The sequence below is a fragment of the Haliotis rubra genome, unplaced genomic scaffold (genome assembly GCF_003918875.1).
Source record: "Haliotis rubra isolate DU_JTF1 unplaced genomic scaffold, ASM391887v1 Scf250, whole genome shotgun sequence".
NCBI lineage: Eukaryota > Metazoa > Mollusca > Gastropoda > Lepetellida > Haliotidae > Haliotis > Haliotis rubra.
In genome coordinates this window covers 430,103-452,846 of record NW_025766559.1, presented here as the reverse complement: position 1 = coordinate 452,846, position 22,744 = coordinate 430,103, and the positions used below count along the sequence as shown (strand labels likewise).

The 22,744-nt window shown below is 38.7% G+C and overlaps 2 protein-coding genes across 2 annotated transcripts; both read right to left on the bottom strand.

The window, feature by feature from the left end:
• Positions 1-5,827: 5,827 nt before the first annotated feature.
• LOC124279475 (adenosine receptor A2b-like) lies at positions 5,828-6,899 on the bottom strand. Its single transcript, XM_046715296.1, has 2 exons — positions 6,418-6,899; positions 5,828-6,206 (listed from the first exon to the last, which is right to left on the bottom strand). Exons 1-2 carry the CDS (start codon positions 6,897-6,899, stop codon positions 5,828-5,830), a joined length of 861 nt encoding a protein of 286 aa, XP_046571252.1.
• A 9,633-nt stretch (positions 6,900-16,532) lies between these two features.
• On the bottom strand, positions 16,533-21,714 carry LOC124279474 (adenosine receptor A2b-like). The gene is made up of 3 exons (XM_046715295.1): positions 21,628-21,714; positions 19,858-20,429; positions 16,533-16,938 (listed from the first exon to the last, which is right to left on the bottom strand). Exons 2-3 carry the CDS (start codon positions 20,415-20,417, stop codon positions 16,533-16,535), a joined length of 966 nt encoding a protein of 321 aa, XP_046571251.1. The 5' UTR covers positions 20,418-20,429; positions 21,628-21,714.
• Between the last annotated feature and the right edge of the window lie 1,030 nt (positions 21,715-22,744).

Below are 22,744 nucleotides of genomic sequence, written 5' to 3'. Positions count from 1 at the left end.
AAACAAAGAAAGCTTTGAAGAAAACTTTAGTTCTGTTATTAATACTGCTTGTCTATACCTATTTAACGTCTTCTATAAGCTTGTTAGAAGACATTATTATACCACAATCATGAGCTTACGCATATACTTGGAAATCCTGTGGTGACTGGAATGTCTTAAAGTTTTAATAAGCTACGAAATGACGTTCTTCCACTGTGCTACATCGTAGTTACCAACAGCACGAAGTTTGAAACGATTAATGTTATTAAATTGTGAATAAGTTATCAACTGCTTGGTAAAATATGTGTTTCTAGCTCTGAACAAACGTGTCAGCTATTGCGTCCATATATGACGCTTGTGTGATTCTACGGCGCACTGTTTGAAGATATTGTCCCTTTCACGTACATAAACACACTTTCTCAGTAAAGGGCATCGATCTTACGTTTAACATGTGTAATTTCGCATATGGATGCCGGCGTAGAATAGATACCTGCCCGAATGTTGACTTGACAATTTGAGTAAGCAAGTTCAAAGGCATTTGGCATCGTAGCTCGGTGACATAATAACTTGCTTGGTTCATCACACGCTCACAATGCCTGACATACCTGATATTGTTTGAAATATACTAGCAGAAGCATTAAAGCATATTCCCAACTACTCACTCACTCACTCACTCACTCACCCTCCCACACTATCACCCACCCTCACAACCCTCTCATTCACTCAGGTTGTTTTACTCGCGAGTTTAACCTCTGTCCACTTGGTGTCGATGAAAAATGATTGTTGATATAATACTTATTTCCATTTCTTGATTCTCAAAGCATCATCAATTTGCCCAGCGCTGTGTCAGCATCAGTAATAAAACAATAATGTCAATAAAACAGGACTCGGTACCAGTGTTAGCATAATTGTCACCATGTTTCTGTTCTAGGACTGACAAAACAGAGATCGGAGAGACAGGCTATATCTGTAGCTATGCTTGTGAATACACATCGGACTATCAAGGTGAAAGCGTCCATCTACTGTATTGCTATCAGAAGACACACCGAACTGCCTGATCGATTCCATGTGTCCTCAAATGATTTCCGAGTTCAAAGTACTATCTGCTGGATATGGTTTAGAGCAATGGACAATTAAACCTGTGTGTGTGTGTTCATGTGGGTAGTAATGATTATCGATAATTGATAATCAATATTTCTATGTACGTAAGCAACGTGATATCGCCATATTGGTTTTCGGGTTCGTGTGTGTGTTTGAGTGTATGAGTCCGTCGGGGGTGAAGTAAGTGTGTGTGTGTGTGTGTGTGTGTGTGTGTGTGTGTGTGTGTGTGTGTGTGTGTGTGTGTGTGTGTGTGTGTGTGTGTTTGACTGTGCGTGTGTGTGTTGTATTGCGTTGGTGTGTGCGTATATTGTGTGTATGGTGGTTTGTGTTGAGATGTGTTTATGTATTGTGTGTGTTCCGTTTTATGAGTTTGGTGTATGTGTGTTGCGATGGATTTGTGTGTATTGTGTGTGAATGCTTGTATGTGTAGGGGGTATGTGTGACGCGATGGATTTGTGTATTGTTTGTGTTGGGTGTGAATGACTTTGTGTGTGTATTGCGTTTATGTGTGTTAGGATATGTAGGTATTATACAAACAGTATTGGCAGCACAGAGACAATACAAACAAACAGTACCTGTATATAGGTGAAAGTTCCTTCAACACTGCTAATATTCCTAGAATTACAAATAAAAAGCTATAGATATGTTTTCAAAGAAATATTACATTTTCCACCATACGAGCCTGTCTGTTCACCTTTAAAGGAGGTTCTTAAAAAATATTGCGTTACATATTCACTTAATTGTCATTAGTTCGAGAAAATGAAATGCCATGGAAAAGGACTCTTTCCTTCAGCTGAATCAGTCCTCCCATTGACAAATACACCTGCCTCATTATGAGATACGGGAACTTAATGATGGTTTGTTGGTCAGCAACAGAGGTAATTGGCCATGAACTCTTTTGAACATGAGTAATTGTATACAGGTTGTTCCATACTTATTATCATTACGCATTACTGCATGTATGTATAATTATTTCGTAGACCGCGGGACACTTGCACTAACCTACGTTAACTGTACTCTGCGGAGGATGGGGATACGTAAGATGAACCTGATTAGCAGTTACCTTGATAATCCAGGGATTCAGACTTCCCTGGATAATGATTGTGCATAGTAACTGATCAATCGAGGACGTGTCAGGTGTGTTAGGAAATCAATACTTTTGACTGATGTGTATGACCACTATTTCGCCAGGGTTATTTATGTTCTGTTTATGAAACTTCGAGTGATGAATTTCGAATGTTTCATAACAATATTGTAGTTTCACATGTATGCTTCCAAAATGGAAATTAGCTAATGAAAATGACATTAACGCTTACCAAAGACTATTCGAGGACGTTATGTATTCTCGGAATTTTTCTCATGTAGATTTTAAACAACCAGACAATATAGATCACTTCAATGATATGATAAGCTCTGCTCTATTGTATGCTTCCTCAAATTCTATACCTCACAGTAACTACAAACCATACCTAAAACCTTTTTGGAAATCTAATTGCCTAAATGATGCTCACTACGATATGCGAGTAGCTAGGCGTGCATGGATAAACTCCGGTAAACCTCGCGAACATGACTCTGAACAACGTTTGGCCTATAAAGATGAGAAAAGAAAATTCCGATGTCTGCTTCGGAAATCAAAAAGATCCCATAAAAAAGAAATGTTGAAAGAAATTGAATTATCTGCTGAATTGGACGTAAACACTTTCTACAAAACTGTCCGAAGCAACGGTCAGTAGTTACAAATGTATCTACACTTGATTACGGAGGCGAGAGCGGCTCAACGCCTTCTGAAGTATGTAAAATATGGGGCAAATACTATACCGACCTAGCTCACCACATGAGTCAGAAACATTTGATGATGATTTCAAAAATCACATATCTCAATTGGTTAAGAAAATTGACAATAGCAGCACTGAGGATTATGATGAGGAACTAGAAAGAGACTTTCTATTTGATGAGGTAAAGGATGCTGTTAAGTCTCTTAGCAAAAACAAATCCCCAGGTCCCGACAAAATTACAAACGAGCATATCATATATGCAGGTGATGTATTCATTAATTATGTATGTAAACTATTCAATCATATGATTGGGTCTCAATATGTCCCATACGCATATAGGATTGGAATGGTAATATCAATATACAAAGGTAAAAATGATAAAACCGACCCTCGAAACTACAGAGGTATCACACTAACATCTTGCCTTGGTAAATTATTTGAAAAGCTCTTGCTCAAACGAATTGAAAATAAATTGCTTAAATCAAATCCAGACTTTCCTGACAAGTTACAATTTTGATTTCGAAAAGAGCATGGAGCCATAATGTCTGTGTTTACTCTCATGGAGAGTATACAATACTATAACCATAGAGATTCCCCTGTCTTTACAGCCTTTCTCGACAATGCAAAAGCATTCGACAGAATTTGGCATGATGGTTTATTCTATAAGCTTCATGAACTTGGTATTAGAGGTAATACATAGAAACTGTTACATCACTGTTACACCAATAGCCAATCGTTTGTTGCATACCACGGCGAGAGGTCAGATATGTACTTGGTCAAACAAGGTGTTGGACAAGGGAGGGTTATATCCTCTTGTTTTTTTCTCATTTTTATTAATGACCTAATTACATCTTTAAGAGAAGCTGGCTGTGGTATCCGTGTCTTTGGTATGGACGTTCCAGCTGTCTTGCTTGCTGACGATACTACACTCATAAGCACATCCCCTAATGGCCTACAGGTATCACTGGATATTGTCTCTTCATACGCTTCTAAATGGCGTCTAACATATAACCCATCAAAAAGTACCATCATCGTTTTTAGCAAAAGAAAAGGCTATGATGTAAACGTCCACTGTAGCATTGGTAACATCCCAATCCCCTTATCAGAATCTACCGTATATGGGGGTGTACTATTTACAAGTAACCTCTCAACAAAAACTAGAAGTGAAAAGTATTGTCAGAAAGCAAGACAGAATGTAAACTCACTTAGATCTATTGGACTGAATGATTCTGACCTACATCCAATCACTTGTGTTAAAATATGGCTCAGAATGATTCTTAAAACTAGTCTCTATGGCTGTGAAGTATTACCAAACATCAAAGTCCAACAGGCTGACACCTTTGAACAAACACAAAGATACTTTGCTCGTCTTGTGCAAGGTCTTGATAAGAGGTCATCATCAATATCTACCATTGCAAATTTGGGATTATGGTCACTAACTGGGTATATCGATAAATGTAAACTACTATTTCTTGGGCGACTATGTAACACTGAGTGTAACAACTTTGCAAAACATATCTTTTGTGCTGCTATTGCAACTTCAGTAAAATCTAACATCTGTGATGATCTTTTATCAATATCTGAAAAGTATAATCTAAATACATTTGTTGACAACTATATTGCTCAAGGCATATTTCCTCCAAAACGGGTATGGAGAAGAATTGTAAATGCTACTGTACATAGTTATGAAGAACAATTATGGCGATCACAAACTCTCTATCGTTCAAACATGTCATTTTACGCAACAACTCATACTACACTCTCTTATCATACTTTCTGGCAACTGGCATATAAACACCCTAATTATAAATCTTCCTTGCAATTTTGTGTCAAAATATTATCAAGAGGTAAAATCCCAAAAGAGTGTGCTCTTTGTAATAAATAAATATTTGACTATGATTTCCACATGCTTCTTCACTGTGTAAACCTAATACAACAACGAAATGATTTCTTTGCATACTTAATAAACTTGATGTTGAAACTTACGTAATATTTGAAATGCAAGGTGAACAAGATATAAACAAGATAAAACGACTTGTATAACTCTATAGATTCAACACTATGGGAAACCATACTGTTACTCTTTTCTTTGTATGTATATGACCTGAAACCTCACCTTGTGAACTGTTATACAGAATGATTCTCTTCATGTCATAAATTTCTGTACATATATCTCTAAACATCCAATTGTTAATATTCATGTACTTGTTGTAATAATATGATGTTTTTGTTTGTAATCTTCGGTAACTACTGGAGGAAATAAAGACTCTCTCTCTCTCTCTCATGTATGCTTTTCAGTAGGATGCAACTGCCTTAAAAATGCACGTACCGTCACGATAGCGATTGATTGATAGAGAGTGGTTTTTGAGCCTCTTTACAGCAACATTACAGCAATATCACTGCAGAGATGAGCTTTAAACATTGTCGATAGACAAGGAGCCAGACAGACAGAGGCGTGCCTATGACCAAGGATGGGGTTTTCTTTAGGATCCAATTGCAACTGCCCCAAGAATGCAGGTACCGTTATGGTGGTGAGTGGTTGGTTTTATTTACAATTTCATCATAAGTTATCACTTATCAAAACAAATTACAGCAATATTGGTGTCATGTCACTTACGCTGCAGGTAAGTGGTGAACAGTTGTCGGCCAGCTCCCTGATCAGGTGAGCTCTTATCACTAATCCCTTGGCCGGCTGGTTGACCAGTAACATATTTCATGGGGAGACTCAACATTGCAGTCAACCAGCATAGTTGTCAATCCCCTTAATTTGCTGAGTAAGAGAGCATGATCCCAACGAATGTCCCTGGTAACGGTTATGTCAGATCAGGATCGACGTCAGAATACACGTAGTGCGCATTCCTCACGGTGGAAAACCAGTCAGAAACTTTAAACCCTCTTCCGATCAACGGCACTATTCAAACACACAAAAAAGCCAGGACGCAGCCCTGTACTCCTTTCATAGAATTCATTAATTACTCCACATCTTCAGTTGATACACGAATGGTTGGAACAACCTGGTTTTCTTCTATGGGTTTCGGACGATTCCATGTGGAGGTGAACATCCTCTGAAGCTTATGTTTAACATCGACCGATCGGAATGCATAAATTAAAGGGTTTCCTAGCGAATTGCTGACTGCCAAAAGATCGGTCATGTGATTGATCTCATCCCTGAGCGGTGTCCTGTCCCGGATGTACGATATCAACTTGACAATGACGTAGGGTCCCCAAGATAACAAGAAGTAGCCACACAGAGTAGCCAGCAGTTTGGCGGCTTTGAGGTGAGCTGCCAGCTGATTGTTGCCATTGTTGCCCGTCTCAGCATCTACACGATGTCTGCAAGAAAGGGCGATCCTGAAAGATAAATGCATCATAATTATGTAATACGTTCCTTTCCAGTTCGCAAATACCTGTTCCGTTTACTGGCAATCGTAAATGGAGATTATGAGATAACTATGTAGCGACAGTATTATGAACATATACTTACCTATATATTTTGTAGTAAACAAAGGCACTAATAAAGAATGAGACAATAAAGCTACATCCCATGGTAAATATAAAATACACCGGCACTAGGAAGAATTCTGGACTGCACACAGAGGCATCAAAGTCTTCTCGTACTACCCCCAAAACAGGAGTAAAAGAGATGAAGAAGCAAAAGACCACGCTACAGGAGATGGCGATGCTGATCCGTGTGTTGTTGATGATGTTGTAGTAGTGGAGAGGACGGGTGATGAGGATGTATCGGTCAATGCTGACGATCACGAGCATGTGCATGGATACAGACCCAAGGAAGATGGCGATGCAGTAAGAAACAAGACATGTCCAGTAGCTCCTGAAAGTTTTGTACTCTAACAGAACCAAGACTGTTCGTATTAGACCGAACCCTAAATCTGCCACCGCTAGTGTTCCAATTATGACGTTTGATGGGGAGTGTAGTGATGCGTTTTGCACGAGTACGACGACGACGATGATGTTGACAGTGAGGATGAAGATGACGAGAAGGTAGTTCAGGAACAGACCAAGCACAATCCACGCTGAGGTCATTTTCTAAAGGTAACAGACAAAGTATCTTCTATTAACTGACATTTCGTACTGAATTATTGTTAGAAAGCAACTTTATTTGAATATGACCGAGTATGCTCTTCAGCTCACCATTTGAAAGGCCAAGTCAGCAGCTGTCGTAAAGCATGATCACAACGTCGAACGTCCCTCGTAACCTTTTATATTGTTTCACATTTCTGAAACCACCAACCTACAATGTTCACTCTTGACATGAATAATCCTAGCATTTGCATCCGCAGAATGTACCGACAGAAAGTGAATAACAAATTAGGGATTGGTAATTTTATGTTTCTCAGAGACTTTTCTGTCTGTATCACAATGACACTGCCGTCTGTGAGGAAGTAATGGGACGTAAACTGCCGTTCAGAACAAAATATGCACTAAATATATGACAAAAGTTATATGACTTTTAACATTATAAGAATTATACTATTTTCCATATACCACAATCTTAAGGTAAAACACACACAATTGTAATACCCGAACTAAATACACTTGGTCTTCACAAACCTATGCTAGCCGTAAGAGGAGACTAACGGGATCGGCTGGTCAGGCTCACTGACGTCATCAACCAAATCAGAGTGCCTGACCACAAGATCCCGTTATTTGCCTCTTACGACAAGCATGCTTTGCCGAAGACCATTTCTAACACAGGTAGAAACTCGTGTAGGGAGTGCACTATTACCAAAATACAAACCCCACATGTACGTCCTTAAGTAATATTTTCTATGGCAAATGAACAAACCAGAATTTCATTGTTCTTAGACGAGAGTTGACAATGATGTCTTGCACACATTAACATATCTTTCACTAAACCTTTTGGTATTTGTAGTCCTTCACAAATGTCATATATACAAAAATGGATTTTGTTTATCATATTGCAGAAATTCCCACAGTGTCATAATAATTACTGCACCATTTGGTATTTGTAGACCTTTGGAAATATCTTACTACTACAAAATGGATCTTTTCAGGTTTGTCATATTGCAGAAATTCCCGCAGTGCCATAATAATTACTGAATCTTTTGATATTTGTAGTCCTTTGGAAATATCTTACTACTACAAAATGGATCTTTTCAGGTTTGTCATATTGCACAAATTCCCAAATGCCATAATAATTACTGAACCTTTTGATATTTGTAGTCGTTTAGAACTATCTCACTACTCCAAAATGGATCTTTTCAGGTTTGTCATATTGCAGAAATTCCCACAATGCCATAATAATTACTGAATCTTTTGACATTTGTAGTCCTTTAGAACTACCCTTTAGAACTATCTTACTACTCCAAAATGGATTTTTTTCAGGTTTTTTCATATTGCAGAAATTTCCAGTGCCAAACTAAAATAATTGACTGTGTTGGCGTTTGAAATATATATAGTATACTTACACTATTTATCGACACCCACCTCAGGAGAGACAGTTCATGGAACCAAACACCTCCAGGTCTGTGTAAACCTTGCAAAGTATCCAGGCGATTACAAATTAAACAATTGGCTCATCATTTATCTGCAACCGTGTATACATGCGACTTATGACTGGAAACACGTGGCAAAATCATTATTAGTTACTGATGTAGAAAATTGCTGTTTGTTTGTATTGGAAGAAGGAGCTTAAATATTCATTTGCAATTATCATTTCTTTATGTGCATGTATTGAGACTTACAATCTGTCAGAAGAGTTCCTGCTTGACGAAGAAATGTCAAGGTGGAGATATTGACGTATTACATGTAATTACTCAGAATCAAGGGAAACGTTGCCCAAAGGGCGATATATGACAGATAACCTGGTGTGAGGAGTACAATGATTCCAATTAGCTGAAAGTGAAGGTATTTAAAGTTTGTCTGACAGAGATGGTTGAAAATAATAAAATCGTGATAAAGATATCTCCTTCATTTTGAATTTAATCGACAAAACCCTTTCCACAATCCTAAAACATCTCTGCTCTTTGACTATATGGTTTAAATAAATATTTATTCCCTCAGATGACATATATCTGAATACATTTTGATATAATAGGAAAACAAATCACAATTAAAGAAGTGGGACCAATTTCAGACAGCACAGGGCACCAGTTCATAGGATAGTTGCAGGCTTATTATGTAATATTGGTATGCTTGTATGTCAGTGGACTTCATAACAGCCAATCCAGCGCGAGGCGTCCTCTATCCACTCCCGAAGGTAGGCTCCACGCCTTTCATTCAGGGTCACCAGTGAAAATCTGGTTAGAACTGGTCTTCAGCAACACGTGCTTGTCATAAGTGGCGCCTGACAGGATCAGGTGATAACAGGTTCGCTGACTTGGTTGGTACATGTCATCGTATCCCAATTGAGTAAATCGATGCTCATGATGTTTTATTTCTTGATTGTCTGGTCTGGCTCGATTATTTAGATACCTCCGCTATATAGTTGGAATATTGCGGTGTTAAACAAAAACAACCAACCATGATCATCAATCGAACACGTCAGGTAAATCATTGAAAGAAATATTGCTTTTGTAAAAGCGAACAAGCTAAGTTCTAAACAAAGCGGATGTTGTACCATGAACTAGCAATGTAGATATTTCTATTTCAGAAGTTCAGTTATCTTGATTCAATCAGCACAACCATTCTTAATTACAAAAGATCAAAGGCATTATACAGATAAAGAGATTAACGAGTGTAAATAGCAGCCATGTTGGAAAATTATCGTCACTGTCTAATCCGGCACCCTGTCTAAACAGGCATTTTATTTCGGTCCCGTGGTGTGCCTGTTTAGACAGGTATCACTGTACTTACGTTTTTTAGGTGTCTACGTTAAACCCTCTTATGGTTTAGTGCAGAATGTGAGTGAATCTGAGTGTGGAGGAGTGCCTATATCAGTGTTAAATTTACAAAACCCCAAACATCCATTACATCATACCTTTAATATGAACCTCAGTAACAGAATTACTATGTATACAATTGCCTTTTCAACTCAGGTATAATCTTGCTTGTTTCGTTTAAAGATGCCTATCTTTTCGTGTATGATTTGGGGAAAGCATTACCCTGGGTGTCTGGTTCTGTATATAACAGGTTGCTAGTTGGAACGAGAGCTCATGTCCAATGGAAATTGAAATAGAACTTTGTCCTAGTGTGTGTCAACCAATTTTGGTGATTAATTTCAACACTTATTTATCTTTCCAGTTTTGGAAGATGATAGAAAATTCTACATATTTCTACACTAAACAAACCTTCTTTAACATGAATTTACTTTTTAATACTAGTAGTCGCAAACTAGGAAGTGTTTCATGCAAATTGTATACCTTTACATTAAGATTATTATGTCAATGTTGTACCTCTAATGAGTTTATATATAGTTCAGGTTTGCCCAGTTCAGCCTGGGGGAACTCTCTTCCGCTAAGTATTAAAACAGGCAGTACCCTTACCATTATTCGTTCAAAACTATCTCTCGACATCCGCCTTCAAACTCTCTCTCTTTCTGTCTCTCCCTCTTTTTGTCCCCCCCCCCCCCTCTCTCTCTACCTCTCTCTAAATCAAGCCGCTTTTATCAAGATGAACCCCCCCTCGACATCCGCCTAGTACCTACTTCATCCTTCTGTTTGGTCTGTACACAGACCACACCTGATTATTAATGTACCTTGCTACATCCTGGCGACGTCGGATTCCATCCTGGGTTTGTTGATTAGCTATGGGATGAGTATATTGACCAGAATCTACCTTGACCAATGTTGATAATCGCACGTTGTCATTGACAAAAGCCTCGTGTAAATGCACCACGTTAATCTCAAGGAAACGACGGGGCCATCCATTATCTCTGATTAGTAAAAGACCCAGAAATAACATAAGTAATAGTCATCATTAAGCCAAAATCAATTTTCCAGAAACTGTTCTGTTTAGGCCAAGATAAGTTACACCTAAAACTGAAACAACGTTTAAATGGAAGTAGTATTCTTTAGTATTTGCTTTCGTGCCTTGATCTATTGGTCGTGAAGCGGAAATTAAGAATTTTCCAATTGAAGGGTGAGAGTTATCTGATTCAATCTGTGTATAGGACATAGAAACGATAAACTCGTTGCAATGTGCCATGTAAAGGTTAGGGTTGAATCTCTGAAGCAAACGCTTTCATGAAACATTAGTAAGATTACTCAAGCACGAGATGGTATAAACAGCATTATATATATTTAAGTATGTGCCCGGTCATTTAATGGCATTAATATAATACTATTGGTTGTTGTTTTTCCTCAGTGCTCAAAATATACTCTCCCAAAAAAGAAACGCATTATGAAAATAGCAATTTCATGTAGCAATGAATTTAAACGTGATTCTTTTTACAAAAGGTTTTGCTCTGTTTATGAGTCCTATGATGTTTATGTTTTGAAACATCACAACAAAACGCACCATCCGTAAAATACCCGTATTTAACAGCATGATTTTCAATTTCGGCGTGTAGTGTCACAGAATACACAATTCACATGCAATGCACGTGAAAGTTGGGGATCAGATAGTCTCAATGATGGGTATAAACGGTTGATTGCTGTCTGTCGATTATTCACTGTATTTGGAATATTGTTGACGAACGCAAAATGCCACGTCTAAGTAAAGCCAACCGTCATATCGCCATTGGTTTGCTTGAAGCTGGCCAGTCGCCCGACGCATGAATGTTCACCAAAGCACCATTTCACGGTTCTGGGAGAGATATCGCCGGCAGAATGCGGTAGCACATGCCCCTCGTAGTGGGCGACCTCGAGCGACCACTGCGGCGCAGGATCGCTACATCCGGGTACATCGCCTGCGTCATCGAACAGCTACGATAACAGTACCGCTCGACAAATACCCGGATTGAGGAGGCACAGACCGTCAGGAACAGGTTGAGAGAGGCTGGTTTACGTGCCAGAAGACCTTATTTTGGCCCTGTGCTTCGACAACAACATCGTCGACATCGAGTTCAATGGTGCACCAACGTTCAGGCCTGGAACCTACCGAATTGGCGTAGAATCTGGTTCAGTGATGAATCACACTTTCTATTGGAACGACGCGATGGAAGAATGCGGGTGTACAGACGTCGACGTGAACTCAAACTGACTTTCCTCGAGTTGGTGCCAAAGATGGATAAGTCTGCATTCACAGTGTGCAATTTCGCTATATTTCATTGACTCATAAAGCCTACAAGATGTTTCAAAATAAACATAAAAATACAGTTGAAATTCCTATATGCGTTTCTTTTTGGGAGAGTATATTAGTTAAATCAGCTCACGGTATGTCTAGATTTAAACCACACGATTTTCCGTAAATATAACTTGATGAAGGGTTCGATGCTACTTGTCATGATGACGTGCCTTGTTATGTAATTGGTGAGTGAGTGAGTGAGTTTAGTTTTACGCCACACTCAGCAATATTCCAGCTATATGGCGGCGGTCTGTAAATAATCGAGTCTGGACCAGACAATCCAGTGATCAACAACATGAGCATCGATCTGCGCAATTGGGAACCAATGTCAGCCAAGTCAGCGAGTCTGACCACCCGATCCCGTTAGTCGCCTCTTACGACAAGCATGGGTTACTGAAGGTTCATTCTAACCCGGACCTTCACGGGTATGTCATTGATGAAAACATCCCTATATCTGATGATGTTTAAGAGGACGGTGACTATGGCGACTGAGGGATCCCGGACGTCTAGGGTAACATGACTCATTATCAGATCCACCTGAGTGGTCTAGCAAAGTCAATGTCCCAGAACGTTTTCTGCCAATTTTAGTTAAGTGAATCCTCTTGATTACAATGTGTTAACTATTCAAAGGGAATTAAGATGTTCGAAATCTAAGCCTTTTCATAATTAAAATGAACAACGGTGATATATTACTGTTTCATTTCATTCCATAATTTTTGTGTTTGTACATTTTGTTATGTTTCCCATCATTTGTGTGCATCAGATATCCTTCCAATGGGTAAGGATTATGGGTTCATTTCAGTTTAGGCTTCACATTTTGTTATGTTTCCTATCATTTGTGTGTATCAGATATTTGTTTTAAACATATGTTATTCATCAGAAAAGGATTGAGTACAAGTTATACAATTTAGAACACTCTGTCCGTGGTATTTACATAAATAATATTTACATTCTTTATGCAAGATGGACAGAAAAGAACAGAAAGATGGGAAACAGATGCCCTCGTAGTGGGCGACCTCGAGCGACCACTGCGGCGCAGGATCGCTACATCCGGGTACATCGCCTGCGTCATCGAACAGCTACGATAACAGTACCGCTCGACAAATACCCGGATTGAGGAGGCACAGACCGTCAGGAACAGGTTGAGAGAGGCTGGTTTACGTGCCAGAAGACCTTATTTTGGCCCTGTGCTTCGACAACAACATCGTCGACATCGAGTTCAATGGTGCACCAACGTTCAGGCCTGGAACCTACCGAATTGGCGTAGAATCTGGTTCAGTGATGAATCACACTTTCTATTGGAACGACGCGATGGAAGAATGCGGGTGTACAGACGTCGACGTGAACTCAAACTGACTTTCCTCGAGTTGGTGCCAAAGATGGATAAGTCTGCATTCACAGTGTGCAATTTCGCTATATTTCATTGACTCATAAAGCCTACAAGATGTTTCAAAATAAACATAAAAATACAGTTGAAATTCCTATATGCGTTTCTTTTTTTGGGAGAGTATATTAGTTAAATCAGCTCACGGTATGTCTAGATTTAAACCACACGATTTTCCGTAAATACCTTGATGAAGGGGTTCGATGCTACTTGTCATGATGACGTGCCTTGTTATGTAATTGGTGAGTGAGTGAGTGAGTTTAGTTTTACGCCACACTCAGCAATATTCCAGCTATATGGCGGCGGTCTGTAAATAATCGAGTCTGGACCAGACAATCCAGTGATCAACAACATGAGCATCGATCTGCGCAATTGGGAACCAATGTCAGCCAAGTCAGCGAGTCTGACCACCCGATCCCGTTAGTCGCCTCTTACGACAAGCATGGGTTACTGAAGGTTCATTCTAACCCGGACCTTCACGGGTATGTCATTGATGAAAACATCCCTATATCTGATGATGTTTAAGAGGACGGTGACTATGGCGACTGAGGGATCCCGGACGTCTAGGGTAACATGACTCATTATCAGATCCACCTGAGTGGTCTAGCAAAGTCAATGTCCCAGAACGTTTTCTGCCAATTTTAGTTAAGTGAATCCTCTTGATTACAATGTGTTAACTATTCAAAGGGAATTAAGATGTTCGAAATCTAAGCCTTTTCATAATTAAAATGAACAACGGTGATATATTACTGTTTCATTTCATTCCATAATTTTTGTGTTTGTACATTTTGTTATGTTTCCCATCATTTGTGTGCATCAGATATCCTTCCAATGGGTAAGGATTATGGGTTCATTTCAGTTTAGGCTTCACATTTTGTTATGTTTCCTATCATTTGTGTGTATCAGATATTTGTTTTAAACATATGTTATTCATCAGAAAAGGATTGAGTACAAGTTATACAATTTAGAACACTCTGTCCGTGGTATTTACATAAATAATATTTACATTCTTTATGCAAGATGGACAGAAAAGAACAGAAAGATGGGAAACAGTTGAACAATTGCGATGATTAAAATGATATGTTTGATTGACAAATATATGTTTGAACAATTGTAAGTATGCTTTGATGTATACGAACAAAGCTGCACTGGCATGTAATAGAAGCTGATAATTTATATTCATTTTGGTAAATCAGATATCATTCCGACGCGAAAGAATTATGGATTTATTTCAGTTTGTGTTTCGCATTTGTTGTTTCCTATCATGATTTTGTGTGTATCAGATATCATTCCAGTGGGTAAGGATTACGGGTTTATTCAGTTTGGTTTTTATATTTTGTTATGTTTTCCATGGGTAACAGCGAGTGCTTTTGTGAAACCTAGTAGGCGAATTATATCATGACTCATGCAAAACATATCATGGGGATATAAAGATTGGCTCCTTCATTCTGCACCAGATGAATACTTGCATAATGAAAATAAAATCGACAAAAACCTTTTGCACATTCATGCGAAATCACGATTGTACGATTCCGACCACATCCCGAGCATGCGTAGATATGAATCAGTGTCATATAGAGTGAGTGAGTGAGTTATTATTTAACGTCACATCGACAATATTTCAGCCATATCGTGACGAGAACATATGTGACCTTGAAATGGAATAAATGTATATTATAAAAACCTGTCGACGAAGGACAGTAAAACAACTAGAATATCACAATTACAACTAAAACTAGTGTGGAAAATTAAAACTAATAGCACTATTTTGACAATACAATATAAAAACTGGCTACAGATCGCCAACAACTGAAGGTAGATCACCAAACTAGGGACGTGTCTTATAGAGAAGAAAACAGATGTTTGCCAACACGGCAATTTACGAATAATATATCGTGTTGAAACAAATCGTGTTTTAGTAGACTGAAGGATACTGTGCCATCTCTGATACCTTTATCAGTCAGTCGGTCACACTGGTTATATTTGATATATTTGAACTTGCAATTGATTAAGCTTTACTTTACATGGCTTTTAATAAACTTGGTCTCATTATCGTTTAACGACATCATTATCCTATCATAGACCTGTGCACTCTCTAATCATCCAATTTAGTTTGTCAATGGCAAAGTTGAAGTGTCCAGGTTTATTACAAAGTGCGGTAAATCGATATAATTAGACCGGCTATTATTACATTACTATTAGAATAATTGCAGGAGTGAATGATTAGGCGTCAATGTAGATCTAGAATAGTGTTATTGATAGGTTTAATACGTCTTGTTACAGTCATGTTGAAGGAATGCAACGTTACACAGGTCCCAGAAGAGTAAAACTTGTATTTATTTCACAGTAAAATGCTAAAGAAACATAGGTGATGACGATGATGGGATAATATGAAAATAGAGAGGATATATGTTAATCAGACAATATGGACTAACCGGTCCTCCGTTACTTACAGTGAGTGAGTGTACAAATATTTACCTCAACAGATGAAAATATTCCTCCTTTAATAATTTAATAACGTGCAATTCATCAAAAAAATGTAAAAAACATGTCTTTAGTTCATACGGTACTGTATCCTCTAAGTAAATGTTCAACGGAAAAATATCCACGAGTCGCAAATCGTAAAATAGCGGTGAAAACGAAAATGCATCCTTTAGAACACGATCTCTTAGATACAATCATGGAGATCAATTCAGCTCCTGTGTCACTTTCTTTTACTTCAGAACATCATCGTATCCCAATTGCGTAGATCGATGATCATGATGCTGATCACTGATTGTCTGGTCCAGACTCGATTATTTACAGACCGCCGTCATATAGCTGGAATATTGCTGAGTGCGGCGTTAAACAACAAACAAACAAACTTCAGTACGCAAGGAACGAACTCATAAATGCAACCTCCTTCTTTTGCCTTGGTGTGATTTCAGTATCTGGCCATTACCAACACAGGCTTGCTTCGCCGGTAGTCTTTAACTCTCACCACAGAGTTTAGTGACCAAAAACATTCACCCCTTTGCATTGTTAAATCAAGAAAACACATCACAAATAACATTATTTCCTCATTCAATTAATCATGTAAGTACGTTTCACACTTCTTTGTCAACTTCCACTGAAGATATACATGTATTAGTATTGGACTGGCGTCTTGCGGTACTTTCTTTTACATTGCCATGTTGGTCGTTCCGGTTAAATACCTTCGGGAACATCTTCTTTATAATTCTCTTCACCTCCATCTGACGTAGAGCATAAATTACCGGATTCCCCAGGGAGTTAGAGGCAGCTAAGGACATACCTATACGGCTGAAAACATCACTGAACCGTTGGCGTCCTCTGAGGTACGAACTTGATATATCAATGAAATGTGGCGTCCAAGAAATTAAGAAGTAGCCGCAGAGAAGTGCAAACAGCTTGGCAGCCTTGAAATGTGAAGCTAACTGGCTGGAGCCTTCGTCTCGTCCAAATGCGATGCGGCGGCTATGGGAGAACGCTACCCTGTGAAACAGATACTTGTCATTAGGGACGGACTATTTGATATTGTACGGGAAACCAGTAAGTTTTAATTAAAAATTACAGTCTAAATGTTTGCATGCAGTTTTATTTCTAATTGTTTAATAGGCATTTTAGAATTTGGTGAGTTAAGAAATGAAGTGTGAATAATGGTGGGCGAGCTGGCTAAGGCGCCAGACTAGTGATCCAGCGGGCATGAGGTGCCGGGATCAAGACCACCTGTGACCGGGTGTAAAAAGCTTGGAGTCGACTTTGTGTGCAGATTCTTTCTGTGTTGTCACAACCCATAGTGTATCCTGTGCACATAAAAGAACCCACTAATCCGTTGGTTTATGACAAGATGGTGGACATATGAATACGTGCAAACACCTAGTTGTGGGTACAGCAACGTGCAGTAAACTTTGACAAAGTACTGCGACTATGTGTCCCAGTCCACCCAGCTGTGAATGGGTACCACTTAAGGATGGGAAAGCCGCAATAACTCGGTGCGCCTTGTGGCAGCAAGAGTTGTATGATCCCCAGGGAGTTGAGATTGATAATAAAATGTGCCGTTGAGATTGACATCCAATGATATCGGGGAAAAAATAGCAGCGCCTTGAGCATGCACTAGTGCGTGGATATGTGCGCTATATAAATATCCAATAATAATAACATTTATGAATATTAGCTAACAGAGTACCGTTTCGGTGTAGATTCCGTTATCAAGCTAAAAGTAGAAAGAATCTACACCGAAACGTTGCTCTATGCATTAAACATGAAGTTGTTATCCATAAAGTCGTATGCTTCAATTCCATTTCTTCTAATGAGTTTGAAGTATAATTATTTTGTAAGCATTTTCTGGGATATTCGTTTTTTCGATACAGCGCATTTCTTTCAAATGGGCAAATACGAATCTTACGGTACTTATCATTTTGTGGAAAACGTAAGATTCAGGATCACTTCAGCAAATAACAGTGGATACGTAATGGTGTATATGAATTGTACCTGCATATTTTGTAGTAAATGTAAGATTCAAGATTCCACTAGTAAATAACGGTGGATACGTAATGGTGTATATGAATCGTACCTGCATATTTTGTAGTAAATGTAAGATTCAAGATTCCACTAGTAAATAACAGTGGATACGTAATGGTGTATATGAATCGTACCTGTATATTTTGTAGTAAATGAAAGATTCAGGATCACTTCAGCAAATAACAGTGGATACGTAATGGTGTATATGAATCGTACCTGCATATTTTGTAGTAAATGAAAGATTCAGGATTACACTTCAGCAAATAACAGTGGATACGTAATGGTGTATATGAATCGTACCTGTATATTTTGTAGTAAATGAAAGATTCAGGATCACTTCAGCAAATAACAGTGGATACGTAATGGTGTATATGAATCGTACCTGCATATTTTGTAGTAAATGAAAGATTCAAGATTCCACTAGTAAATAACGGTGGATACGTAATGGTGTATATGAATCGTACCTGCATATTTTGTAGTAAATGTAAGATTCAAGATTCCACTAGTAAATAACAGTGGATACGTAATGGTGTATATGAATCGTACCTGTATATTTTGTAGTAAATGAAAGATTCAGGATCACTTCAGCAAATAACAGTGGATACGTAATGGTGTATATGAATCGTACCTGCATATTTTGTAGTAAATGAAAGATTCAGGATTACACTTCAGCAAATTGGATACGTATGAATCGTACCTGTAATTTTGTAGTAAATGAAAGATTCAGGATTACACTTCAGCAAATAACAGTGGATACGTAATGGTGTATATGAATCGTACCTGCATATTTTGTAGTAAATGAAAGATTCAGGATTACACTTCAGCAAATAACAGTGGATACGTAATGGTGTATATGAATCGTACCTGCATATTTTGTAGTAAAATGAAAGATTCAGGATTACACTTCAGCAAATAACAGTGGATACGTAATGGTGTATATGAATCGTACCTGCATATTTTGTAGTAAATGAAAGATTCAGGATTACACTTCAGCAAATAACAGTGGATACGTAATGGTGTATATGAATCGTACCTGCATATTTTGTAGTAAATGAAAGATTCAGGATTACACTTCAGCAAATAACGGTGGATACGTAATGGTGTATATGAATCGTACCTGCATATTTTGTAGTAAATGTAAGATTCAGGATCACTTCAGCAAATAACAGTGGACACTTAATGGCTTGTATGATTCGTAACTGTATATTTTGTAGAATAAGTAAGATTAAAAGAACGGGATTACTTTCAGGATTACACTTCAGCAAATAACAGTGAATACGTTATAGCGTAAGTGATTCGTACCTGTATATTTTGTAGTAAACGTAAGATACAGGATTACACTTTAGTAAATAACGTAAATACGTAATAGCGCCAATAATTCATACCTGTATAGTCTGTACCAAACGTAAGATTAAGATGCGGAAGCTAGAACAGTTGCGTTCAGGATTACACTTCAGCAAATAACAGTGAATACGTTGTGGCGTAAGTGATTCGTACCTGTATATTTTGTAGTAAACGTAAGATACAGGATTACACTTTAGTAAATAACGTAAATACGTAATAGCGTAAATGATTCATACCTCTATAGTCTGTACCAAACGTAAGATTAAGATGCGGAGGCTAGAACAGTTACGTTCAGGATTACACTTCAGCAAATAACAGTGGATACGTAATGGCGTAAGTGATTCGTACTTGTATATTTTGTAGTAAACGTAACATACAGGATTACACTTTAGTAAATAACGTAAATACGTAATAGCGTCAATGATTCATACCTCTATAGTCTGTACCAAACGTAAGATTAAGATGCGGAAGCTAGAACAGTTACGTTCAGGATTACACTTCAGCAAATAACAGTGGATACGACGTAATGGCGTAAGTGATTCGTACCTGTATATTTTGTAGTAAACGTACACCAGGATGGACATGCAGATCATGAAAGTGCAGCCTACTGTCAGAATAAAATACACAGGTGCCATGATGAATTCAGCGCTGCACGTGCTCCCATCAAAGTCCTCCCTTCGTATCCCCATCACGGGGCTGAAAGCCATTACAAAACAGAATGTCAGGTCTATCGCTATACCTATGCCGACACGTTTGTAGGTGACGATGTTGTAGTAATGGAGAGGACGCGTGATTTGGATGTAGCGGTCGATGCTGACGAAGATGAGCATGTGCATTGATACTGATCCCGACATTATGGCAACGGAGTACAGGAAGAGACAGCCCCAGTAGCTTTTAAAAATTCCCGTCTCAATTAGCGATATTCCGGAGAGATTAAATCCAAACCCGAGGTCACCGAAGGCCATGACGCAAAGGATGACGTTTGTTGGCGAATGTAACGACTTGCTGCGTATGAGGATGACAATGATGAAGATGTTCGCTACGACGATGAGGACAGAAAGTAGCAGGCTGAAACAGACGTCCACCAGCACCAACGAGGACACCATCTTTGGGGGCACCTGCGTTTAAAGAAAATAGTTTGATGCTCGAGAAAAGAAGCACTGGTAGTTCCACGTAATGTTCCCATGGTTACCTATTAATGATACAGTCTGATCCAGGCAACCAGTGGTTGATAGCATGAGCGTGGAAAGGAGACATCATATACTACAAACAATCAGCACGGATTATCACAAAATTTTAGGGGTGCAGTGCAGGGGCCGGAGGAGGAGGAGGCGGCAGAAAGGGGGAAATGGGGGAAGAAAAAAAAAAGGGGGGGGGGGGCTATTCTGCCCTGCACATTGGATTCAAATCTTGTCCATATCAATGCTAAAAGGAGAGTCGAGTTTACAAGTTCAACTGTATCACGAGTATGAAAAAGATAGGCGTATGCTAATGTTACCACCTTCTAGATTTAATAGCCCTTTTCTGTCGCTCTTTTACCTAAGTAAATATTAAGAAATATAACACATAAAAAATATGTCGACTCTGCCAACGCATTTATGTCTGTAGAATTTGAACGTTTGGGAACTACTAATTTACCACGATCGTAAAGCTGGGGTCTTGTACCTCAGTGTTTAGCTCATTCTTCTAACCTAAAGGTGTGTTAAGCTTCATAGTCACATTCGCCGTATTTCACCCATATCGTGACTAAAACATGGGACCAATTCTAACCAGGATCTTCATGGGTAATAATATATGAAGACATGTCGAAAATGACTGTACACGAACTAGATTATCACATGTATTTAAAACAAGTATTACAACATGAATATATTATTAATAAAAATTGACGCTTATAAGCATCCCATTATATTTTGAGTTATAACAAGCCGATGGTATTTGGAAAAATGGGCCAAAAAAATTTGTACGGATTATGAAATATACGAATTTACGAATCACTGGTTTAAGATAAAATACTGTACACGTGTACAAGCATTCAAAACAGTTATAATCCGTGAAGATCCGGGTTAGAATTGGTCTTCAGGAACCCATGCTTGTCGTTAGAGGTAACTAACGGGATCGGGTGGTCGGGTTGAGATGGTTGACACAATGTTGATTATTTACAGACCGCCGCCATATAGCTGAAATATTGCTGAGTGCGGCGTTAAACAACTACCAACCAATCTACCAACCAAACTGTTAATTATCCTCAGTAAAGCAAGGTTTTTGGATTAAAGGGGTATACACTAGCGTTCAATAAATGATTGTATCACTTACCTTAATCGAAACACTTAATCGTTCCCTCTGGTCTGTTCTGTATAAATGTCTTCAGCTCGTAGTCTACTGCAACGTGATAAAGCCCTATGCTATGCCTGCAATTGGCTGAAACTTACTGTCGTGCATTTGCCAGTGTATATCACACCCCGTATGTCACGTGAATACGGACAATAGGTGACTGGCATCGATCATGTCCCATCCAACCATTTGATTGGAAGATGCAATAGAGGGTTACTTTTTAACGATCGCACTGAGGGTCTTCACTGACAGACTCTTCATCATCAATTGATTATGTGTGTGTGTGTGTGTGTGTGTGTGTGTGGATGTGTGTGTGTGGATGTGTGTGTGTGGATGTGTGTGTGTGTGTGTGTGTGTGTGTGTGTGTGTGTGTGTGTGTGTGTGTGTGTGTGTGTGTGTGTGTGTGTGTGTGTGTGTGTGTGTAGGGATAAAGTGATTGCATGAAATATAATTATAATAATAACATGATTCTGCCAGTAACAAGTGTTGCCTGGAAGATATGTCTTGGATTCACTCAGGATTGATACATTGCCAAAGGCCAATCGAAGAATAAACGGTGAAACAAACATTTAAGTGGACATGTCAAAAGTGACAACTCGCAGATGGGCAGCTCTCGAGCACAACCAGCATTATAAAGAATGCAATATTTACGTGTATAAATATAGACAAGATTGCATCACCTTGAAATGGGGTTTGAAAAGCTTCACACCTTATAAACCAACCATACATATTTCAGAAACGTTCCCGCTCTGAATGTAAGTGACTCCAAAAATCACATTGCAGTAGACATCAAAATCTTTTGTTTGTTTGTGTTGTTTAACGACGCACTCAGCAATATTCCATTACCATTCCATCATATGCCGGGGTCTGACAATCCAGTGATTTACATCATGACTGTCCATCTACGCAATTGGGATACGATGATATGTGTCAACCAAGTCAGCGAGCCTGACCAGCCGATCTTGTTAATGGCCTCTAACGACAAGCATGGGTTGCTGAAGACTAATTCTAACCCAGATCTTGGAGACATGTACATGGTATGGTAGTAACTTCATATTCATTTGGTTCACGCAGATTGGTGTAATTACTAACTGGTGAT

Bases quoted from the DNA above. Each gene is read 5' to 3' on its own strand.
- LOC124279475 (XM_046715296.1), bottom strand. From the start codon at position 6,899: ATGACCTCAGCGTGGATTGTGCTTGGTCTGTTCCTGAACTACCTTCTC. The intron at 6,207-6,417 runs GTATTTTATATT...TTTATCTTTCAG, and splicing joins GAATTCTTCCTAGTGCCGGT to GATCGCCCTTTCTTGCAGAC.
- LOC124279474 (XM_046715295.1), bottom strand. From the start codon at position 20,417: ATGGTGTCCTCGTTGGTGCTGGTGGACGTCTGTTTCAGCCTGCTACTT. The intron at 16,939-19,857 runs GTACGAATCACT...TCTGTTTCACAG, and splicing joins GTTTACTACAAAATATACAG to GGTAGCGTTCTCCCATAGCC.